The sequence below is a fragment of the Phaseolus vulgaris genome, chromosome 3, assembly GCF_000499845.2.
Source record: "Phaseolus vulgaris cultivar G19833 chromosome 3, P. vulgaris v2.0, whole genome shotgun sequence".
Classification (NCBI taxonomy): domain Eukaryota; kingdom Viridiplantae; phylum Streptophyta; class Magnoliopsida; order Fabales; family Fabaceae; genus Phaseolus; species Phaseolus vulgaris.
The window spans coordinates 27,688,045-27,705,100 of NC_023757.2; the positions used below are offsets into that span (position 1 = coordinate 27,688,045).

The 17,056-nt window shown below is 40.5% G+C and overlaps 2 protein-coding genes across 2 annotated transcripts; both read left to right on the plus strand.

Annotated features, from left to right (window-relative positions):
* The first annotated feature begins 5,045 nt into the window (after positions 1 to 5,045).
* LOC137839029 (pathogenesis-related protein 2-like) lies at positions 5,046 to 5,962 on the plus strand. Its single transcript, XM_068648157.1, has 2 exons — positions 5,046 to 5,436; positions 5,540 to 5,962. Exons 1-2 carry the CDS (start codon positions 5,256 to 5,258, stop codon positions 5,824 to 5,826), a joined length of 468 nt encoding a protein of 155 aa, XP_068504258.1. The 5' UTR covers positions 5,046 to 5,255; the 3' UTR covers positions 5,827 to 5,962.
* A 6,532-nt stretch (positions 5,963 to 12,494) lies between these two features.
* Positions 12,495 to 13,562, plus strand: LOC137839472 (uncharacterized). The gene has a single exon (XM_068648586.1). The coding sequence runs from the start codon at positions 12,495 to 12,497 to the stop codon at positions 13,560 to 13,562; it is 1,068 nt and encodes a 355-aa protein (XP_068504687.1).
* The last annotated feature ends 3,494 nt before the right edge of the window (positions 13,563 to 17,056 follow it).

Sequence of the window (17,056 nt, forward strand, 5' to 3'; positions counted from 1 at the left end):
CCCTCTAGTTTAAAGCCATCTTTTCTAACATAATGTACATATAAATTGTTTTTAACACATTATCATCAACATTGACACTCCTAAAAAATATAGATGACATACCGTTATTTTTTTTTGTAGCAGAAATGGTGAGGACTAGGGGTAGATGATATGATTCCAATAGCAAAGTATAGATGATTCTTTGACATTTTATGGAATCAACTTGAGTTGGAGAATGAATAGGCACTTTTAATAGAATTGGATTAATGTTCTATGTTTCAAGAACTCACCAAAACTTGCACCAAACACCAAACTCGCATGGAAGATCCATTTCTTGCCAATTGAACCGATTAAAAGATATAAGAATACAAAAGCACAAACTAAAAAGCTTGAAAACTGAATTGCACCGAACAAATTAAGAGGAAATGAAGAAGAAACACTTGAATCCAGCAAAAGAGAGCAAGAACCGAACACTATATGAATTTAAACTCAAAAACACCGAATAGAAGGAACCTAGACATGTTTTTGAATTTGTATGAATATGGAAATGAAATGAAAAGATGAAGAAGAGAGGAACTTATGAGAATGAAGAGCTTGGTTGATGGTCACGCCACTTGAAGTGTGAAGGCTCCAAGATAAGTGAGCAATGCCGCCACTTGAGAGAACCAAGGCACTCAATATGAGACAAGGAAGAGGAGAAGACAAGTTCTCACACACTCTATCACCAATTTGGGAGAGTTTTGCTATATCAATTTCTCAAATCTGCATTTTACAAGAGCCCACACCTCTATTTATAGTGTGAGGGTGCTGAAAAATAGGTGGGAAAATTCAAATGAAACTCATTTGAAATTCCCACCAAAAACAAGTCACATGGCAGGTGTGACCTTTTTCTACTATGACACCTCCTAAAAACTACACCTAAACCTACTCTCCTAAGTCACATGGACAATGTGACTTTATTTTACATATTCACACTCCTTTATTTAATATTCACACCTCCTACAACTATACAAGAGTAAATCAAATGATGCTCTTTTATTTAATGCTTGGCCTTGCCCCTCATGGGATGGACTTGGGCTTTTTGGGCTTTGGCCTTCTTGGGCTTGGGCTTGGGCTTTGGGCTTGGGCCTGATCTTTATTTTATGTCTTCTTTTAATTTTGAGAAGACTAGAAGGAAGAACTTCAAATGTGAAGGTGAATGACCTCTTCCTTCATTAATAAAAGCCTCCTTTATTATGCTTAGACGTGGCAATGTACGACGTGGAGTTTCCACATCAATGCATGGTCATCTAGCTATACAGCTTGGAAACATCCCTTATTCCATTGTTCCAACGGGTCAGTAAAGACTTCCACATCCCTCCACCCATTCACCCTCCATTCCCTCATCGTCCACCCCCTCTTCCTTTACACCCTATTAATCGAGTGAGCAACACCCATTTGATTGGTCATCTTTGCTATCCACTGCTTCAGTTCCTCGTATTGTTGTTGGGGAACATGTTTTACAACGACCTACCTTTATTGACCCTTCATCCAGGTTATCAGAACATCACATAGCTATGTCATCACTTATGCCACCACAGTTCTGTTACCTTTAGTCACTCCCCATCCAGGTCCACCAGTCTAGTCTTATTCTTCTCCTACAAGCCATCACTCTTGGGGCTTAGAACTACAACCAATCATTTCTCCCTCAGTCCACACGACTTATGTTCCCTCAAACCACATGACTCATGTTCCCTCAGTCCACACAACTTATGGTCCTTTAGTTAACACTAGCTCGGTTCCCCAAGTCCACACTACTTCTGCCCTCGCACCTGACCCCATCCATGATGCCTTAGTCCATCCCACTGTTCTCAGTACAAATCATGATCTTCCTCATGAGGAAGTGCAACGTGATGCTAATGGGAAGGTCATCATTCGACCAGTGGGTAAAGGGTATGCACATTTTTTTATTCATATTTTAGTTTATGGTTAAAATTGATATGCTTAAAATAATCATTTATATGATATGTAGATGGACACCTAATCATTATGTTATTGAGGCGATTGGGCATGCAATTAGGTCACAGTTCAGAGGCCCCTACAACCATTATGCAGCCATGGGTGAGGACGTCCAACTTAGATTGTGGACTAAATTTAAGGTGAGTTTTATTATTAATTACAATGAATAAAAATTTATTCATGCTTAAATATTATGATATTAATATAATTGTTCTTCATTTATTTATACTAGAGTGATTTGGGCACCTCATGATGAGTGGAAGATTAGAAAGATTTACGAGTCAAAAGTCAGAAAACGCCTCAGTGACATGCTTAGTAAAGATCGCATAGTGGGCTCTAGACCTACTTGGATAGGATAAGAAGTATAGGGGTGAACATTTGAACTATTGGGATACCCAAAAGTTCAAAGACAAATCATCCCAAAACTAAATCAATCGGTCTTCAGTTAAAGGTGGAGCATTGCACTCAAGTGACTGAAAATCATACTTGGATATTGCATTAGGCCTGGCTCAATCAAAGCATGAGACTTGCTATTGTTGTAAAGCAGCTTGTAAGATCCATGGGTTATCAAAGGCTTCATGACAAAATCATGAACCTCTGGAAGCGGATTGTAGCTCTTCAACTAGCCGATCTTGAAGGTGACTCTTTCATTGTAATGTTCCATAATGCCCAAGACTATTAGTAAATATTACTTATTCCTTATGTGTAAGAAATTATATGTAACTTAATTCAGATGTATTAAACATAAAATTCTCTATAACCATAACACATTTTTTTCTCAGGAACGTAAATATGGATGACCTGTTGAACCAGATGAATTATTCCTCGCCACTCACACAAACAAGAAGGGCGATTGGGTAGATGATCGTTCCCGAGAGACTTATGTAAGTAATTTCTTTGTTTTAAATTTAATACGTCATTGATTTTTTTTAATGTAAATTACTAACATTTGCAACTTCTATTACTCTTTAGGAAACTTATCATGAGCGGTTGAGGATGATGCAATCAAAGAGTTCAGAAGGATCAACTTCTGGTATCTCTCTCATTGATGCAACAACAAAGCTTCAGTGTTGGAGGGAAGAGTAGAGGTAGAGTTTATGGCACTGGGGATTTGGCTGCTAACTTACGTCATGGTTCCGCATCCCTCACTCAACCCCCTGTATTAGCTTGTAGTATTGACCATGATGATCAACTAGCTGAGAAAGCACAACTTAAACAACAAATCTTATAAGCAAATGCAAAAGCAGACATGGTTGATCAGAGGAGTGCACAATTAGAGGACAAAGTGAGGTTGATGCAACAACAAGTAACTATGATGATGGAAAAATATGTTGCAGACACTTCAGCAAGTACCAGTCTAGTCCACCCCAAACTATGCCGAAGAATTTGATGATCACCATGTTCCTTGATTACCACTTCTACTGTGAGTTAAATTACTTGCTCATTATGTTTTATATTCTATATCAGTAAATATAATTTTTATTTCATTTTACAGGTACATTCCATTGTTTCCATTGCTCACCGAGTCTTATGCTTTCGGAAACATCATGTGTTAAATTGAAGACTTTTTTAACTATGTAATATTGACATAATATTCGTACTTTTTTTCAGTTAGCACATTCACTTGAAAAAAAATATTTCTTATGTTTGGTATTTTTAATTTTTAGATTCAATGATTACATTTAGAGTGATTGAATGATTGGAAACAATGATTTGATGATTGAAAATGCATTATGTTGAATATTTGTAAATTTGTAAATGGTGGATAGTAAATTTCTAAATGACTAGGACATGTGATATTAAAATATGGATAAAATATGAATAGGTTGATTATTCTAGATGTGATAATGAAATTATGCAGGTTATTATGAATGTGAGAATGAGATTCTAAATAGGACCATCAACTTTTTTTTATGCTATGCATGGGCTTACCAAGAGTCAATCTCTCACCAAGCCTTCCATCAACGTTACCATAGCTAGGGCTTAACCCTTGTTTTTTTTTCTTTAGATAGGACTTAACTCTCTCTAGATTAGACTAAGCGAGGGCTTGACTTCCTCTAGTTTAAGAGGAAGTTGTAGTAGCTACAATCCATCACATAAAAAAATAACTCATTTGGGTTATGGTTTAGCTAGGGCTTAAATCTCTTTAGGTTAGACTAAGCAAGGGCTTGGCCCTCTCTAGTCTAGAAGGAAACTTGGCAACTAGCTTCAAAATAGAGAGGGTTAAACCTACACTAGTAACTACAACTCGTCACAAAAAATAGCTCCCTAACTTTTAGCTTCTATTGCTCAACCAAAGCTATGCCCACGTTAAAACATATTTAGTGTTCGGATTTCATAATTTATGTTTGTATTTGAGGGAGGCTATTGTCACTATTTCTTGTAGTGATATGTACATGACATGTCCGTGTTTCTTCTGGAAAGACTATCATCCCACAAAATCCTGAGTGAGTTTATACCAATATATTTAGCCGCTGATGATAAAAAAGCTAAAAGATCGTCAATGGAAACCGAAAAATTCTTTTAAAAATTTGATTTCCGACAAAGTTTCTAAAACAATAAAAAAAATTATATTAAATTAGATGTAATACATAAATATAAATTAATATAATAAAATTAAATTATTATATAGGATTCTTGAATAATTCTTTAAAAAAAAATATTACTTTCTCGGAACTGGTTACGAAACCCCAAACTCCAATTATTTCAACAACATCTAGAAGGCGTCTATAAATAATTCTTTATATTTTTCATGGCTGCGAATTTTATATACTAATTCTTTAATATAAAATATCAAATTATCCATTCTCCCAAATACTGTAAGTAGACAGTCGCAATAGTTGACGATGAAAATCGCAATAGATGAAAATCTTCTATGAATTTCAAAGCTCCCAAATCGCAATACCTCACAAACACATAAACTAATAGTATTTAACAATAAAAAAGAAAAGAGATATAAAGGACAATAAAAAAGAAAAGAGATATAAAGGACAATAAAAAAGAATAAAAGAATGATACATGCTCACGTTTTAATAAGATTTGTTTATTTGGATAAAAAGAATGTTCTTGTTCTTGGTAAACAGATGATGGCTCCAACAACCTTGTTTCAGTGTGTCAGCAGCTTCACACTATGGTATTCATAGAAACAATAGCACAATCACACCAAAGTTTGTGGTTATAAATAGAAGGCAGTCCTCTGGCAAATACCCACACAGCAAACATCTTCTCCTTCTCTTCTGATATTATATATTCTTCCATTTCATTAGATTCCATTCATCATGGCTGTTTTCACCTTCGAAGACCAAACCACTTCTCCCGTGGCTCCAGCTACCCTTTACAAAGCTCTTGTGAAGGACGCCGATAACATCGTCCCAAAGGCCGTTGATTCCTTCAAGAGTGTTGAAATCGTTGAGGGCAACGGTGGCCCCGGAACCATCAAGAAGATCTCTTTCCTCGAGGGTACCATTTCATTCATCTTCTATATATTTTGTGTATGTGCATTGCATTGACAGAACAACATATAAAATAAACTAACTGTGAATTGTGAATTGTGAATGGACAGATGGGGAGACAAAGTTTGTGTTGCACAAAATAGAAGGAATAGATGAGGCAAACTTGGGATACAGCTACAGCATAGTTGGAGGTGCTGCCTTGCCAGAGACTGCAGAGAAGATCACAATCGACTCCAAACTCAGTGATGGGCCCAACGGAGGATCAGTTGTAAAGTTGAGTATAAAATACCACAGCAAAGGAGATGCTCCACCCAATGAAGATGAGCTCAAAACTGGCAAAGCCAAGAGTGATGCTCTTTTCAAGGTCATCGAGGCTTACCTTTTGGCCAATGCTTGAATTATTACCAACGTCTTCTTTATCTTATAAACGTAACACTGTCTTTCCTTTCTTATTTTTATTTTCTCCTGTTGGGAAACATTTCCCATATCTTTGTCCATCAATAAATTATAATAAATCAAAGCAAATTTTATAACTTTTTTTATCTTAACTGCAAGTTTAATTCTGTTATAAAATAGAAAAGAAATAAACAAAAAAATAAAAATGAAGATAAAAAATATAAAAATGAAGATAAAAAATATAAAAATGAATATCTCTTCTATGATTTTATTTAAAATTGTTCCTGCTAGGGAGATGGGACCTAGAGAACTATTGAAGTCTTCTTCTCCTTCCTTCGGTCGGTCAGGTGACTGGGTAGTGAACTGGGGTTCTCTTCGTCCTCCTGCTTCTCCTTCGGCCCTCGGCCTCGGCTGAACACCGGATGGTGGGGTACCTGCGAAGGCACTCCGACGCTCAAGTCAGTAAAGCGGGTGGTCAGCTCTCAGAGTGATAAATGACATACCTTACTCCTTGGGGTGCGCACTATTTATATTATTCTAGTGGGCCTACCTTGTTGGGCCCATTTATCGAGGTGGACACCTCTTAGGTTTGCATTACCTAATTCTTAATGATAGATTAACTTCACTGATCTTGGTTTGAGCGTTAACTGTAATAGGGGTCGGCCATCGGCCAAATCATCATGGCATGGGTCGGCCATCGGCCATGTTCCAGTGGTCTCGGTCGTCTCGGCCAAGTCTTCTAAGATCTCGGTCGTCTCGGCCTCCCGGCCAAGTCTTCCAAGGTCTCGGCCTCTCGGCCAAGCCTTCTAAGGTCTCGGTCCCTCGGTCAAGTCTTCTAAGGTCTCGGCCTCTCGGCCAAGTCTTCTCAGGTCTCGGCCTCTCGGCCATACCGGTACAAAAATAAAAAATAAATAGTCTCAATATATACAAACACTACACTCCTTCTTCTAAGTCTAGCTAAAGAGAGAAAAAATCCTTATAATAAAAGATTAGAAAAGATACTATTAATATTATCATCTTTATAGTAATTCAATATTGATTTAGTAGCTTAAATTAAAATATTACTTAAATTGTTTCCATAATAAAAGAAATATGTTTGACCCTGAAAAAAATTTATGCAGTCAAGCATAATACTATATAATAAATAATATTATTTTTAAATCCAAATCAGATTAAAAACTATATTTTCTTATTTAAATTTAAACTAGCTAAATTCGTTATTAGATTTTAGGTAGGAGTTTATTTTATTTGTACCATTTTACAAGATTTGTTTAGGAGTGTAAAAAGCATATAAACAACTATCCCGTTTTTAATTTGGTTTTACTTTAACTTTAACATCTTAAATTTGACTTTAAATAAAATATTGTTTGGAATAATATTGAATAAGACATCTATTGGTCTTTACAAGACATGTTTTTGTTGATCTTAGCCAACTTATCTTCAAAATTTAATTTTATCCAATATAATTTTTTTTTTTAAATTGTAAACTTTATACAAATTTAGCCAAAAACAACCAGAAGATGTAATAAATTCAAGTTAAATTAGATTAATAAATTTTCACCATTTTAAATTGAGAAAAGTGATATTTTAAATTATAAAATACATTAGAGGTATCGTATATAGTATTAAAAAAGCATAATATTTATTATCTATATTGTAATTTTTTACCGACGACAAGTCATTGAGAGTAAAAATAATTAAAAAAAATTATTAAGTGAATAAAATCTGTTTATACATTATTTTGATTAGTTTAATTTTGATTAATTGTTATTGTTAGCTTAATTTTGATTTAACTTTAACATTAAAATGCTGATAAGCGTAAAATTTTGGAAAATTTTAGTATTTATTATTCTAGATAAATATTGCAATTTAATTTGTTGGCAATGTACTATAATCGTTGAAATTATTTACAAGTACAAGTTAAAAATAAAATATATTAAAAAAATCAACATATTAATTTAGTTATAAGTCTAAATTGACTTAGTATATGAATTTCCTTTTTCTTCTATAGTGGTTTACTTCGTAAATGATGTAGATATAAAAACTATGGGGGATTAACTACATAAGTGTTTTGTACCGGTGAGGGTCGTACGATTGATGTCACGTATCGGTTCTCATCACTGGGTCGATCGAAGTTAAGGCCTACGTTAGTAGGATCAACCGATAACTCAAGTCCATTTAAACTCAATCAAGGTCAGTGAAGCTAATCCATAATTAGGAGCTAGATAATGCAGTCCTAAACGCAGTCCAACTCCTTAATATGGCCCAATAAGAAAAGCCCAACAAAGGTAATATAAATAGCACATAATCCAAGAACCAGGTACGTCATCATATACAGTGCTATGAGAATCGAGTATCGAACGTCTTTGCTGACTTGAGCGTCGAAGTGCCTTCTATAGGTACCCTTCGAGTATGGATTACGAGAAGATCGAGAGTCGAGGCTAGGAAGGAAGAGCAAGGAGTTTGCAAGGAAGGAAGCTTAAGGACAATACAACCGACCAATAGAAGGAGATAAAAGAATCCTCTCAATAGTTCTCTAGGCCCCAACCCTCACACGAGAACAATTAACGCCCATCGTGGGGACGAGAGAAATTCAGTTTTGAACGCTAGTAGATGGTATCAACCCGAAGCATGACAAGTGAGAGGATGACCGAAGCTGACCAAACCACGTTGTTGTTGTCTCTACAGATAGAGATGATTGATCTAAGAAGAAGGAATGAAGAAGTGAGTAGGAAGAATGAACAGGAGATCCAAGCTCTCCGCAAGAAGAATGAGGATATGAAGAGGAAGTTGGTCGAGGGAGGACCATCTGTTGTGCTGAATAATCTTGTCAGTACGTCATTCACCTCCCCTCCCAACCCGAGAGCGGTTGAAGAGACCAAGGATAAGGCCCCACTCATGAGATGGATGGTGAGTCATGTCCTAACAAGTCGGTCTGCACGACCGATACCATGGATTTGGTGCATCGCGCCGACACCCTTGTACTGATTCTATTATCGGAGTTCCGTTGCTAGATAAGTGGAAAGGCTTCAACCGGGACCACTATGACGGCACGACTGATCCAGATGAGCACATGAATGCGTACACTACGCACATGAGCCTATATACCGTGGATGATGTGGTCTTGTGCCGAGTGTTTCCAACGTCGTTGAAGGGGGGAGCTTTTAGATGGTTCACAAAGCTCCCTCCCAACTCCGTCGAAGGCTTCACGACACTGATGTCCAAGTTCGAGACGCAGTTTGCCACAAGTTGGCCGCATCACCTGACCTCCATTGCCCTGGTTGGTATCTGCCAAGAGAAGGGAGAGTCTTTGAGAACCTTTATCGACAGATTCGGCAAGGTAGCGATGAACATTCGGAACCTTAGCCCAGATGTGGCCATGCACCACATGCTGACGGACTAAGATTGTTTGTTGACAGCCTCTACATGCAACCAGCTGCTAGCTTGGACGAGCTTAGGAAGAGAATTGCGAAGTACATGCAGTTGGAGGAACTGAGAGAGTTCCACAACCAGGCCCAGAAGGAGGCCAATGGTGAGAAGGGAAAGGAAAAGAAAGAACGTCAGGTCCGATCAGCCAATCGGGAAGACAGGCGCAGAGATAACCGGGGCAGTGGGTTCTCAAGATATACCCACTTGACGACCGAGAGGGGGAGGATCCTAAACGAGACTCTCAACGTCGAGCTGATCCCTCCACCCAGGAAGGCATCAAGCCCAGATAATGCCGACTATAGAAAGCGGTGTCGGTACCGGTACCATAGGAATAACGGACATTCCACCAAGGAATGTCAAACCCTTAAGGATAACGAAGAAGATCTTATCCAGGTTGAGCACCTGCAACGATTCGTTCAGGGTGCCCAAGGCACAAGACGACCCCACAGGTGGGACGAGCTTGCGAAGCGGAGAAACTACTCCCATCCAAGGGCAAGAGACGACCACCGACCGGAGCGTCAGCCGATGAGGGATGACCCTGCATGCAGAGAAGATCCCTCACGAAAGAACGAAAGGACAGGCGACTGGGAAGTCATGCACACCATCATCAGAGGGTTCGCCGATGGTGGAAGCTCCAACAACACCCGGAAGAAGTACCTCAAAGCGATGCACCAGGTGAATACGGTGTCATTCTGACCGAGGATGTCACCCATCACCTTCACCAGCGACGATTTCAAGGGTGTTGATTATCGGCAGGACGACCCGATGGTGATATCAGTCGATATCGATAAATTCACCATCATGAAAACGTTGATGGACAAAGGAAGTTCAGTAGATATCCTGGTGTGAGTTGATTTTAGATTTTTCCATTTTAATGGTGACACTTTGTTTATGATTTGAGTTTTAGCAATTATAGGGTGAGACCTAGGGAAGATTCCCACTGAACACGAACTTAACCAAGTGGTTAAGTAAGTCTGAAGGTTCACTTCCAAAGGCAAAAAGGAAAACACAAGATATGGTGAAGATGATGATGCTTTGCGGAAAATGAAAGAGCATAACAGGAAGCAATTAAAGTGAAGATGACCGAATAGAAAATGGAAGAAAGACAAGAACATAAACCCAACGAAACATGGTGTAATGGAAATGAAAGAAAAGATGAAGGATAGAAAGCTTATGAAGATGGAAATGGCATGAACACGCCACTTCGAGTGTGGGGGTTCTCCAAGATGAGTGATGAGGGATGCCACTTGAAAAACTTTCACTCTTATAAGATAAGACCAAGGTTGAGAGAACACAAGTCTCACTCACAATTTGTGCAGAGTTTCTTTAAAATTTCAAATTTCAATGTGTAAATACATGGAGTAAGGCACCCTATTTATAGGAATGGATGCCTTGGAAAACAAGATGAGCAAGGGTAGGATGGTAAAAGTGTGAGAGGCGACCTTTAGGGTTTGACTAGGTCAAGACCGCACCCTAGGCTTGTTCTTCTAAAAGCTAGGTCAACTTTTCTTTCCTAAATGGCTAGGCACAAGCTAAAATGATAGGGACACCTATTATGCTAAAAGAAACCTATTCTACTGAAATTAAAAATAAAGACACTAGCTGATGCTCAGCTCCAATGGCCTGGGCTCTACTCCTTGTGATCGTTTGGGGAAGACTAGGTGCTGAAGCATTGGCTAGAGGTGGATCCTGAACTAGCCCCGTATCTTGAGTCATGCTCTAAGTTATCCTTCTAGAAGGCTGGGCTTGGTCAGTGGGTGTGCTCTTTCTCAGGTCCTCATCACATCCTGTATTTGAAAACCTTCAAGGAAATTAGGATACCTGAGACAGAGATGGTGTCGTACGACTACCATGTTGTTGGCTTTGCGGGTGAGAGGGTCGGTACTAAAGGCTACATTGAGCTTTATACCACATTCGGCAAGGGGAAGAATAGCAAGACCTTCAAGATCCGATACTTGGTGATTGATGCTAACACCTCATACAAATCCTCCTTAGACGATCGTTCATCAACCGGCTAATGGCAATCGTCTCAACGCCCCACCTGGCAATGAAGTTTCCTTCATCGTCATGGGACATTCTCACGGTGCATGTGGATCAGAAGCTTGCTTGAGAATGTTATGCCGAGAACCTTAAGGTGGAGCCGTTGCGCAACGACCGGTCCCTTAAGCGTAAAACCTCTCGAGGACAGAAGTCTCCTTGTAGAGAAGTCCAGCCTACACCGTTGGAGCATACAGTCGCTCTGGTGGATCTAGATCCCTAAACGACTAAGGATAGGTTGGAGGCCAGAAAAGACCTGCGTCGAGTGCCCCTTATTGACGAAGAACACAACACCTGTGTCGGCACGGCCATAGCAACTACCGAGGCCGAGCTGATACACGCCACGCTGAAAAAGAACATGAACCTCTTGCGTGGACAACATCTGATATGCTGGGGGTAAGCCTGGATATCATGACGCACAAGCTTTCAGTATTCAAGGAAGCGCGCTAGATCGCACAAAATAAAAGAAACCATGGTGAGGAGAAAAGGCTCGCAGCCAAGGAAGAAACCGAGAAGCTACTCTCAATCGGCTTCATCCATGAGGCCCCGTACACAACATGGTTGGCCAATGTAGTCATGGTCACCAAACCGAACAACAAGTGGAGAATGTGCGTGGACTACACGAACCTAAATAGCGCTTGCCGAAGGATTCATATCCACTCCCTAACATCGATCGACTGATAGATGGGGCGGTCGACCACAAGATCCTTAGTTTTCTATTGTGGCTACAACCAGATAAGCATGCACCCCTTGGAGAAGGAGAAGATGACCTTCGTGATGGACGATGCCAATTACTACTATGACGTAATGTCGTTTGGCCTGAAGAACATTGGAGCAACCTACCAGTGACTCCTGGATAAGATCTTCAAGGGTCTTATGGGTCGATGTATGAAGGTCTACATGGACGACATCATGGTGAAGTTTGATTCTTGCGACCAACACATCAAAGACCTTGAAGAGATCTTCGAAGCCCTTAGGCGTATGAACATGAGGCTCAACCTCGGGAAGTGCACGTTCGGAGTTGAAGGAGGAAAATTCTTGGGTTTCATGCTATCTCACCGGGGGATCAAGGCAAATTTGGAAAAGTGTCGGACGATCACCGAGATGTGGAGCCCCCATAACATAAAGGAGGTTTAGTAACTGATAGGGCGTTTTACCACCCTTTCTAGGTTTGCCCCTCGGCTGGCCGAGAGAACAAGGTCGATGGTGCAGCTGCTCTGCAAAGTAACTAAGTTCAGTTGGGACGAGAAGTGTGAAGAAATCTTCCAACAATTGAAGGACTTCTTGTCGTTATTGGCAGTCATCCAGAAGCAGAGACCCGACCAACCCATTGTGGTGTACCTGTCGGTCTCTGAGTTAGCGGTCAATGCCGCATTGGTTCAGGAGGTGGAGAATGAAATACGACCGATATACTTCGTCAGTCGGACGCTCCATGCAGCCGAGACGAGATACCAGATGATAGAGAAGGTGGCCCTCGCCCTAGTCCTGACGGTCAGGTGGATGCGCCCATACTTCCAAAACCACTCTATCACGATAAGAAATGACTACCCCATTTTTAAAATTTTATCTAAACCCGACCTTGTAGGGCAAATGATAGGGTGGTCAGTTGAGGTTTCAGAGTTTGACATTCAATACAAGCTGAGAGGTTCCATAAAGTCCCAATGCTTGGCCGACTTCTCCGCCGAGCTCACACCTTTGTCAGACCTCTCGGTCGGATGGACGCTATACATGGACGACTCCTCAAACAAAATCTCATGTGGAGTAGGAGCCGTCCTCGAAGGACCTGGTGACCTCCTCTTGAAGCAAGCCCTCCAGTTTGGGTTCAAGGCCACCAATAACCAAGTTGAGTACGAAGCTCTTCTTGTCGGGCTGAACTTGGCATACGACATGGGAGCTCACGAGGTAACTTCTAAAAGCAACTTCCAAGTTATGATCGGTCAGATCAAAGGGGAATTCGAAGTGAAAGAGCCTTTGCTCCAAAGGTACTATCACACGGTCTGCAACAACATTACTCAATTTCAAAGGGTAACAGTAGAGCACATCCGTCGACAAGATAAAAAGTTGGTTGATGTGTTGTCTCGGCTATCAACAACCAAGAAGAAGAGCCACCACAGGTCTGTCATACAAATCTGGCTAAGAAAACCTAGCATGGCAGAGACCGAATGTGTAGCGATCACCGATGCCAAGGTCGAGACCTGGATGACCTCGATCGTCCGATACCTTGTACAAGGCACATGCAAGCCAGAAGAGGAGAAAGCCATGAAGCATTAGTGTTCAAGGTACACCATGCTCAACCGAGACCTATACCGAAGGGGCTACTCGATGTCGTTGCTGAAATGCATCACCAAGGACTAGGCCGAGTATATCCTCAAGGAGATCCACGAGGGGGTGTGTGGTAGCCACTTGGGCGCCTGGACGATGGTTGTCAAAGTCGTCAGGGTTGGTTATTACTAGCTGACCCTCCAAGGGGACTGCGCAAAATATGTGAAGAAATGCGCCAAGTATTAGAAGTTCGGTCCCTTGCACCACTTGAAGCCAGAAGAGTTATGCAACATGACATCCCCATGGTCGTTCTCCATATGGGGGATGGACATCATCGGTACCTGATGTGATTCCACTAGCTTAGAAGAGAAAGGTTCTTGACCTTCTTAGGAATCACCTTGAGTTGGACATTATAGATGAACTTTTCTTAGAGTTGGATCATTGTTCTAAGACAAGAACTCACCAAAAACTAGTACCAATTCCCAAACTCATTTGGATGAACCAATTTTAGTCAAATTGAACCGAACAAAAGAGTAAGAAAAGCAAAGGAACAAGATGAATGGACTGAAATATAAAACTGCCGAACCAAAACTCAAAAAAAAGCAAGAACACCAAACCAAAACTCAAGAACACAAGCTAACAAAAACAATAGAAAGAGAAGAAAGGAAGGAGAAGAGAGTGCTCATGAAGATGGAAGAATGTTGGATGATCTCGCCACTAGAAGTGTGGAATGCTCCTAGATGAGAGTGATGCCGCCACTTGAGGACTCCAATGATCCATCAAGATAAGACTAGAGAAGAAGGCTCAAAGCTCTCCAAAGTTCACTCAAAATTTGAGTAGAGTTTTCTTAGATTAATTCCAATCTGAATTTTACAAAGGAAGCACCTCTATTTATAGCCTAAGGTGTTGAAAAATAAGTGGGAAATTTCAAATAAACTCATTTGAAATTCCCACCAAAAACAAGTCACATGGGAGGTGTGACCTTTTTCTACTATGACACCTCCCAAAAACTACACCTACACCACTCTCCTAAGTCACATGGACAATGTGACTTTATTTTACATTTTCACACACCTTTATTTAATAACCACACCTCCTAAAACTATACAAGAGTATTTCAAAGCTTGGCCTTGCCCCTCATGGGATGGACTTGGGCTCTTTGGGCTTTGGCCTTCTTGGGCTTGGGCTTGGGCTTTGGGCTTGGGCCTCATCTTTATTTTATGTCTTCTTTTAATTTTGAGAAGACTAGAAGGAAGAACTTCAAATGTGAGGGTGGATGTCCTCTTCCTCCATTAATAAAAGCCTCCTTTATTTGATTCTCATCAGTACCTTTGCCCCAGGAAAGGGAAAGACAAAATTTCTCCTAGTCGAAGTCGACTATTTCACCAAATGGATAGAGTCCGAGCCACTCGCATTCGTATCCGCAAAAAACGTGCAAAACTTTGTATGACGAAGTATTGTGGTTCGGTGTGCCACACACAACAATAACTGACAATGGCTGATAGTTCATCGACCGAGGGCTCCAATATTTCTATGATGGCCTCGGTATCAAGTCCATAACAACCTCGGTCGAACACCCACAGACCAACGGGCAGGCCGAGGCTGCCAACAAAATCATCTTGAACGAAATGAAGAAGCGGCTCGGCAAAGCAAAAGGTCGATGGACCGAAGAACTGTTAAAAGTCCTATGGGCATATCACTGCACCCCTAGACGTCCACGCAAGAAACACCGTACAACCTAACCTACGGGATCGAAGTAATGATCCCGGTTGAGGTAGGCAAACCTACTGTTTGAAGGTAGTTGTTCGATCTGACCCTGAATGAAGAAAGTCTCTTGGTCAACCTAGATTTGGTCAGTGAGCACCGCGACAAGAGCAAGATTAGAGAGGAAGCATGCAAGCTTCTAGCGACGAGACGCTACAGCACGAAGGTCCGACCGAGGAGCTTCTGAAAAGGAGACCTCGTTTGGATGATGAGAAACAATGCTTGGAAGAATGAAGTTAAGTTTTTATCCAACTGGGAAGGGCCCTTCCGAATCCAAGAAGTTGCAACTAGGGGGCGTACCACCTAGAGTGGTTGTAAGGCAAAACTGTACCAAGAATGTGGAATGCCACGCACCTCAAATTTTACTATAGTTAATCAATAAAATTTACGCACTCTTTCCTCATCTGGTTGTTTCATCCCTAAGGAGGGTTTTCGATTAGACAGGTTTTAATGAGGCATTTTCTCTCCAACTATTCGCAATTTAAAGCTAAGTTCACGCATCTTTCGGCGTTCGGTTCGGTCTGGATGAAGCCTTAACTGGCATATCCTGCCGATACCTCAAAAGCTTAGTTCGGTATGGATAAAGCCTTAATTGACATACCCTGCCGACATCGCACAAAGCTCGGTTCGGTCTGGATGAAGCCTTAACCGGCATACCCTACCGATGCCGTAAAACCTTAGATCGGTCTGGATGGAGTCCTAACCGGCATACGTTGCTGATACCGCAAAACCATGATTCGGTCTAGACGAAGCCCTAACCAGCATACCCTGCCTATACCCAAAGACATGGTGCGCTCAAGGATGACCTTGAACACCTCAAGACACACACTCTTCTTGGCCAACACACTAACACTAAGATTGCTGATCTTGATCCCCTCAAGATCACACAGCCAATCTCAGCAAACATAGAAACGAAACTTGTTCAGCAAAGTACAAGGATTACACTTGTTACAGAAGATAATCTAAAATCAATACAAGCAGAATCCTATTCCACACACTTTGATCAATCACAAACTCTAAGCAATCTCACCTCTTTGAAAAACTCAAAAACTCTATTAAAAAAATCTTGTTTCTCAAATCTGTTTTTCTGAATATATTCAAAGATGTTGTTTGTTATCAAATCTTAACAAACTCTTAAATTGCATTTAATGATTGGTCAAAGCATTTAATGACTGGAGCGTAAGCAGTTAAATCATTTAAAGCTCAGTCAAAGATAAAGCAATTTTTCTGTTATGGTCCCAAAACAAACAATCGGTTGTTTCCTCGAATCAATCGGTTGTTTTGGTTTTAACAGCTCAACTATTTGAAAAACAGTTTTCAATCTTTTCTCAAAACATCTAAGTATAAACAATCGGTTGTTTCGACAAAACAATCGGTTGTTTTAACTTAGTTTGGAAAACATTTTACTTTCACAAAGATTGAGAATGCCTATGCTTTAGATTCGATCAAGGGGTGGATTACAACACTCAAACTACCCCAGAACTAAACTAAACCAGCACAGCAACATCAAGCACAACCAAGGCTTCAACATCCTTCAAAGGGTTTGGATTCTTCAAAGCTTGAACACCACTTAGTTCAACAATCCCGACCGAAGGAAACAAATCACTAAAAGCCTAAGACTTACGGGTCTTCGCCTTTAGCACATTCAGTCTTCGCAGGTTGAGCTACACTCTTCAAGGCCCTCACCTCGGCCCTCGACAAGATCTGACCATTAAACACCTCATTTTCGGGGTCAAACT

Excerpts from the sequence above, each read along its gene's own strand:
- LOC137839029 (XM_068648157.1), top strand. The coding sequence starts at position 5,256 with ATGGCTGTTTTCACCTTCGAAGACCAAACCACTTCTCCCGTGGCTCCA. Across the intron at positions 5,437-5,539 it reads GAAGATCTCTTTCCTCGAGG|ATGGGGAGACAAAGTTTGTG; the intron begins GTACCATTTCAT and ends GTGAATGGACAG.
- LOC137839472 (XM_068648586.1), top strand. The coding sequence starts at position 12,495 with ATGGTGCAGCTGCTCTGCAAAGTAACTAAGTTCAGTTGGGACGAGAAG.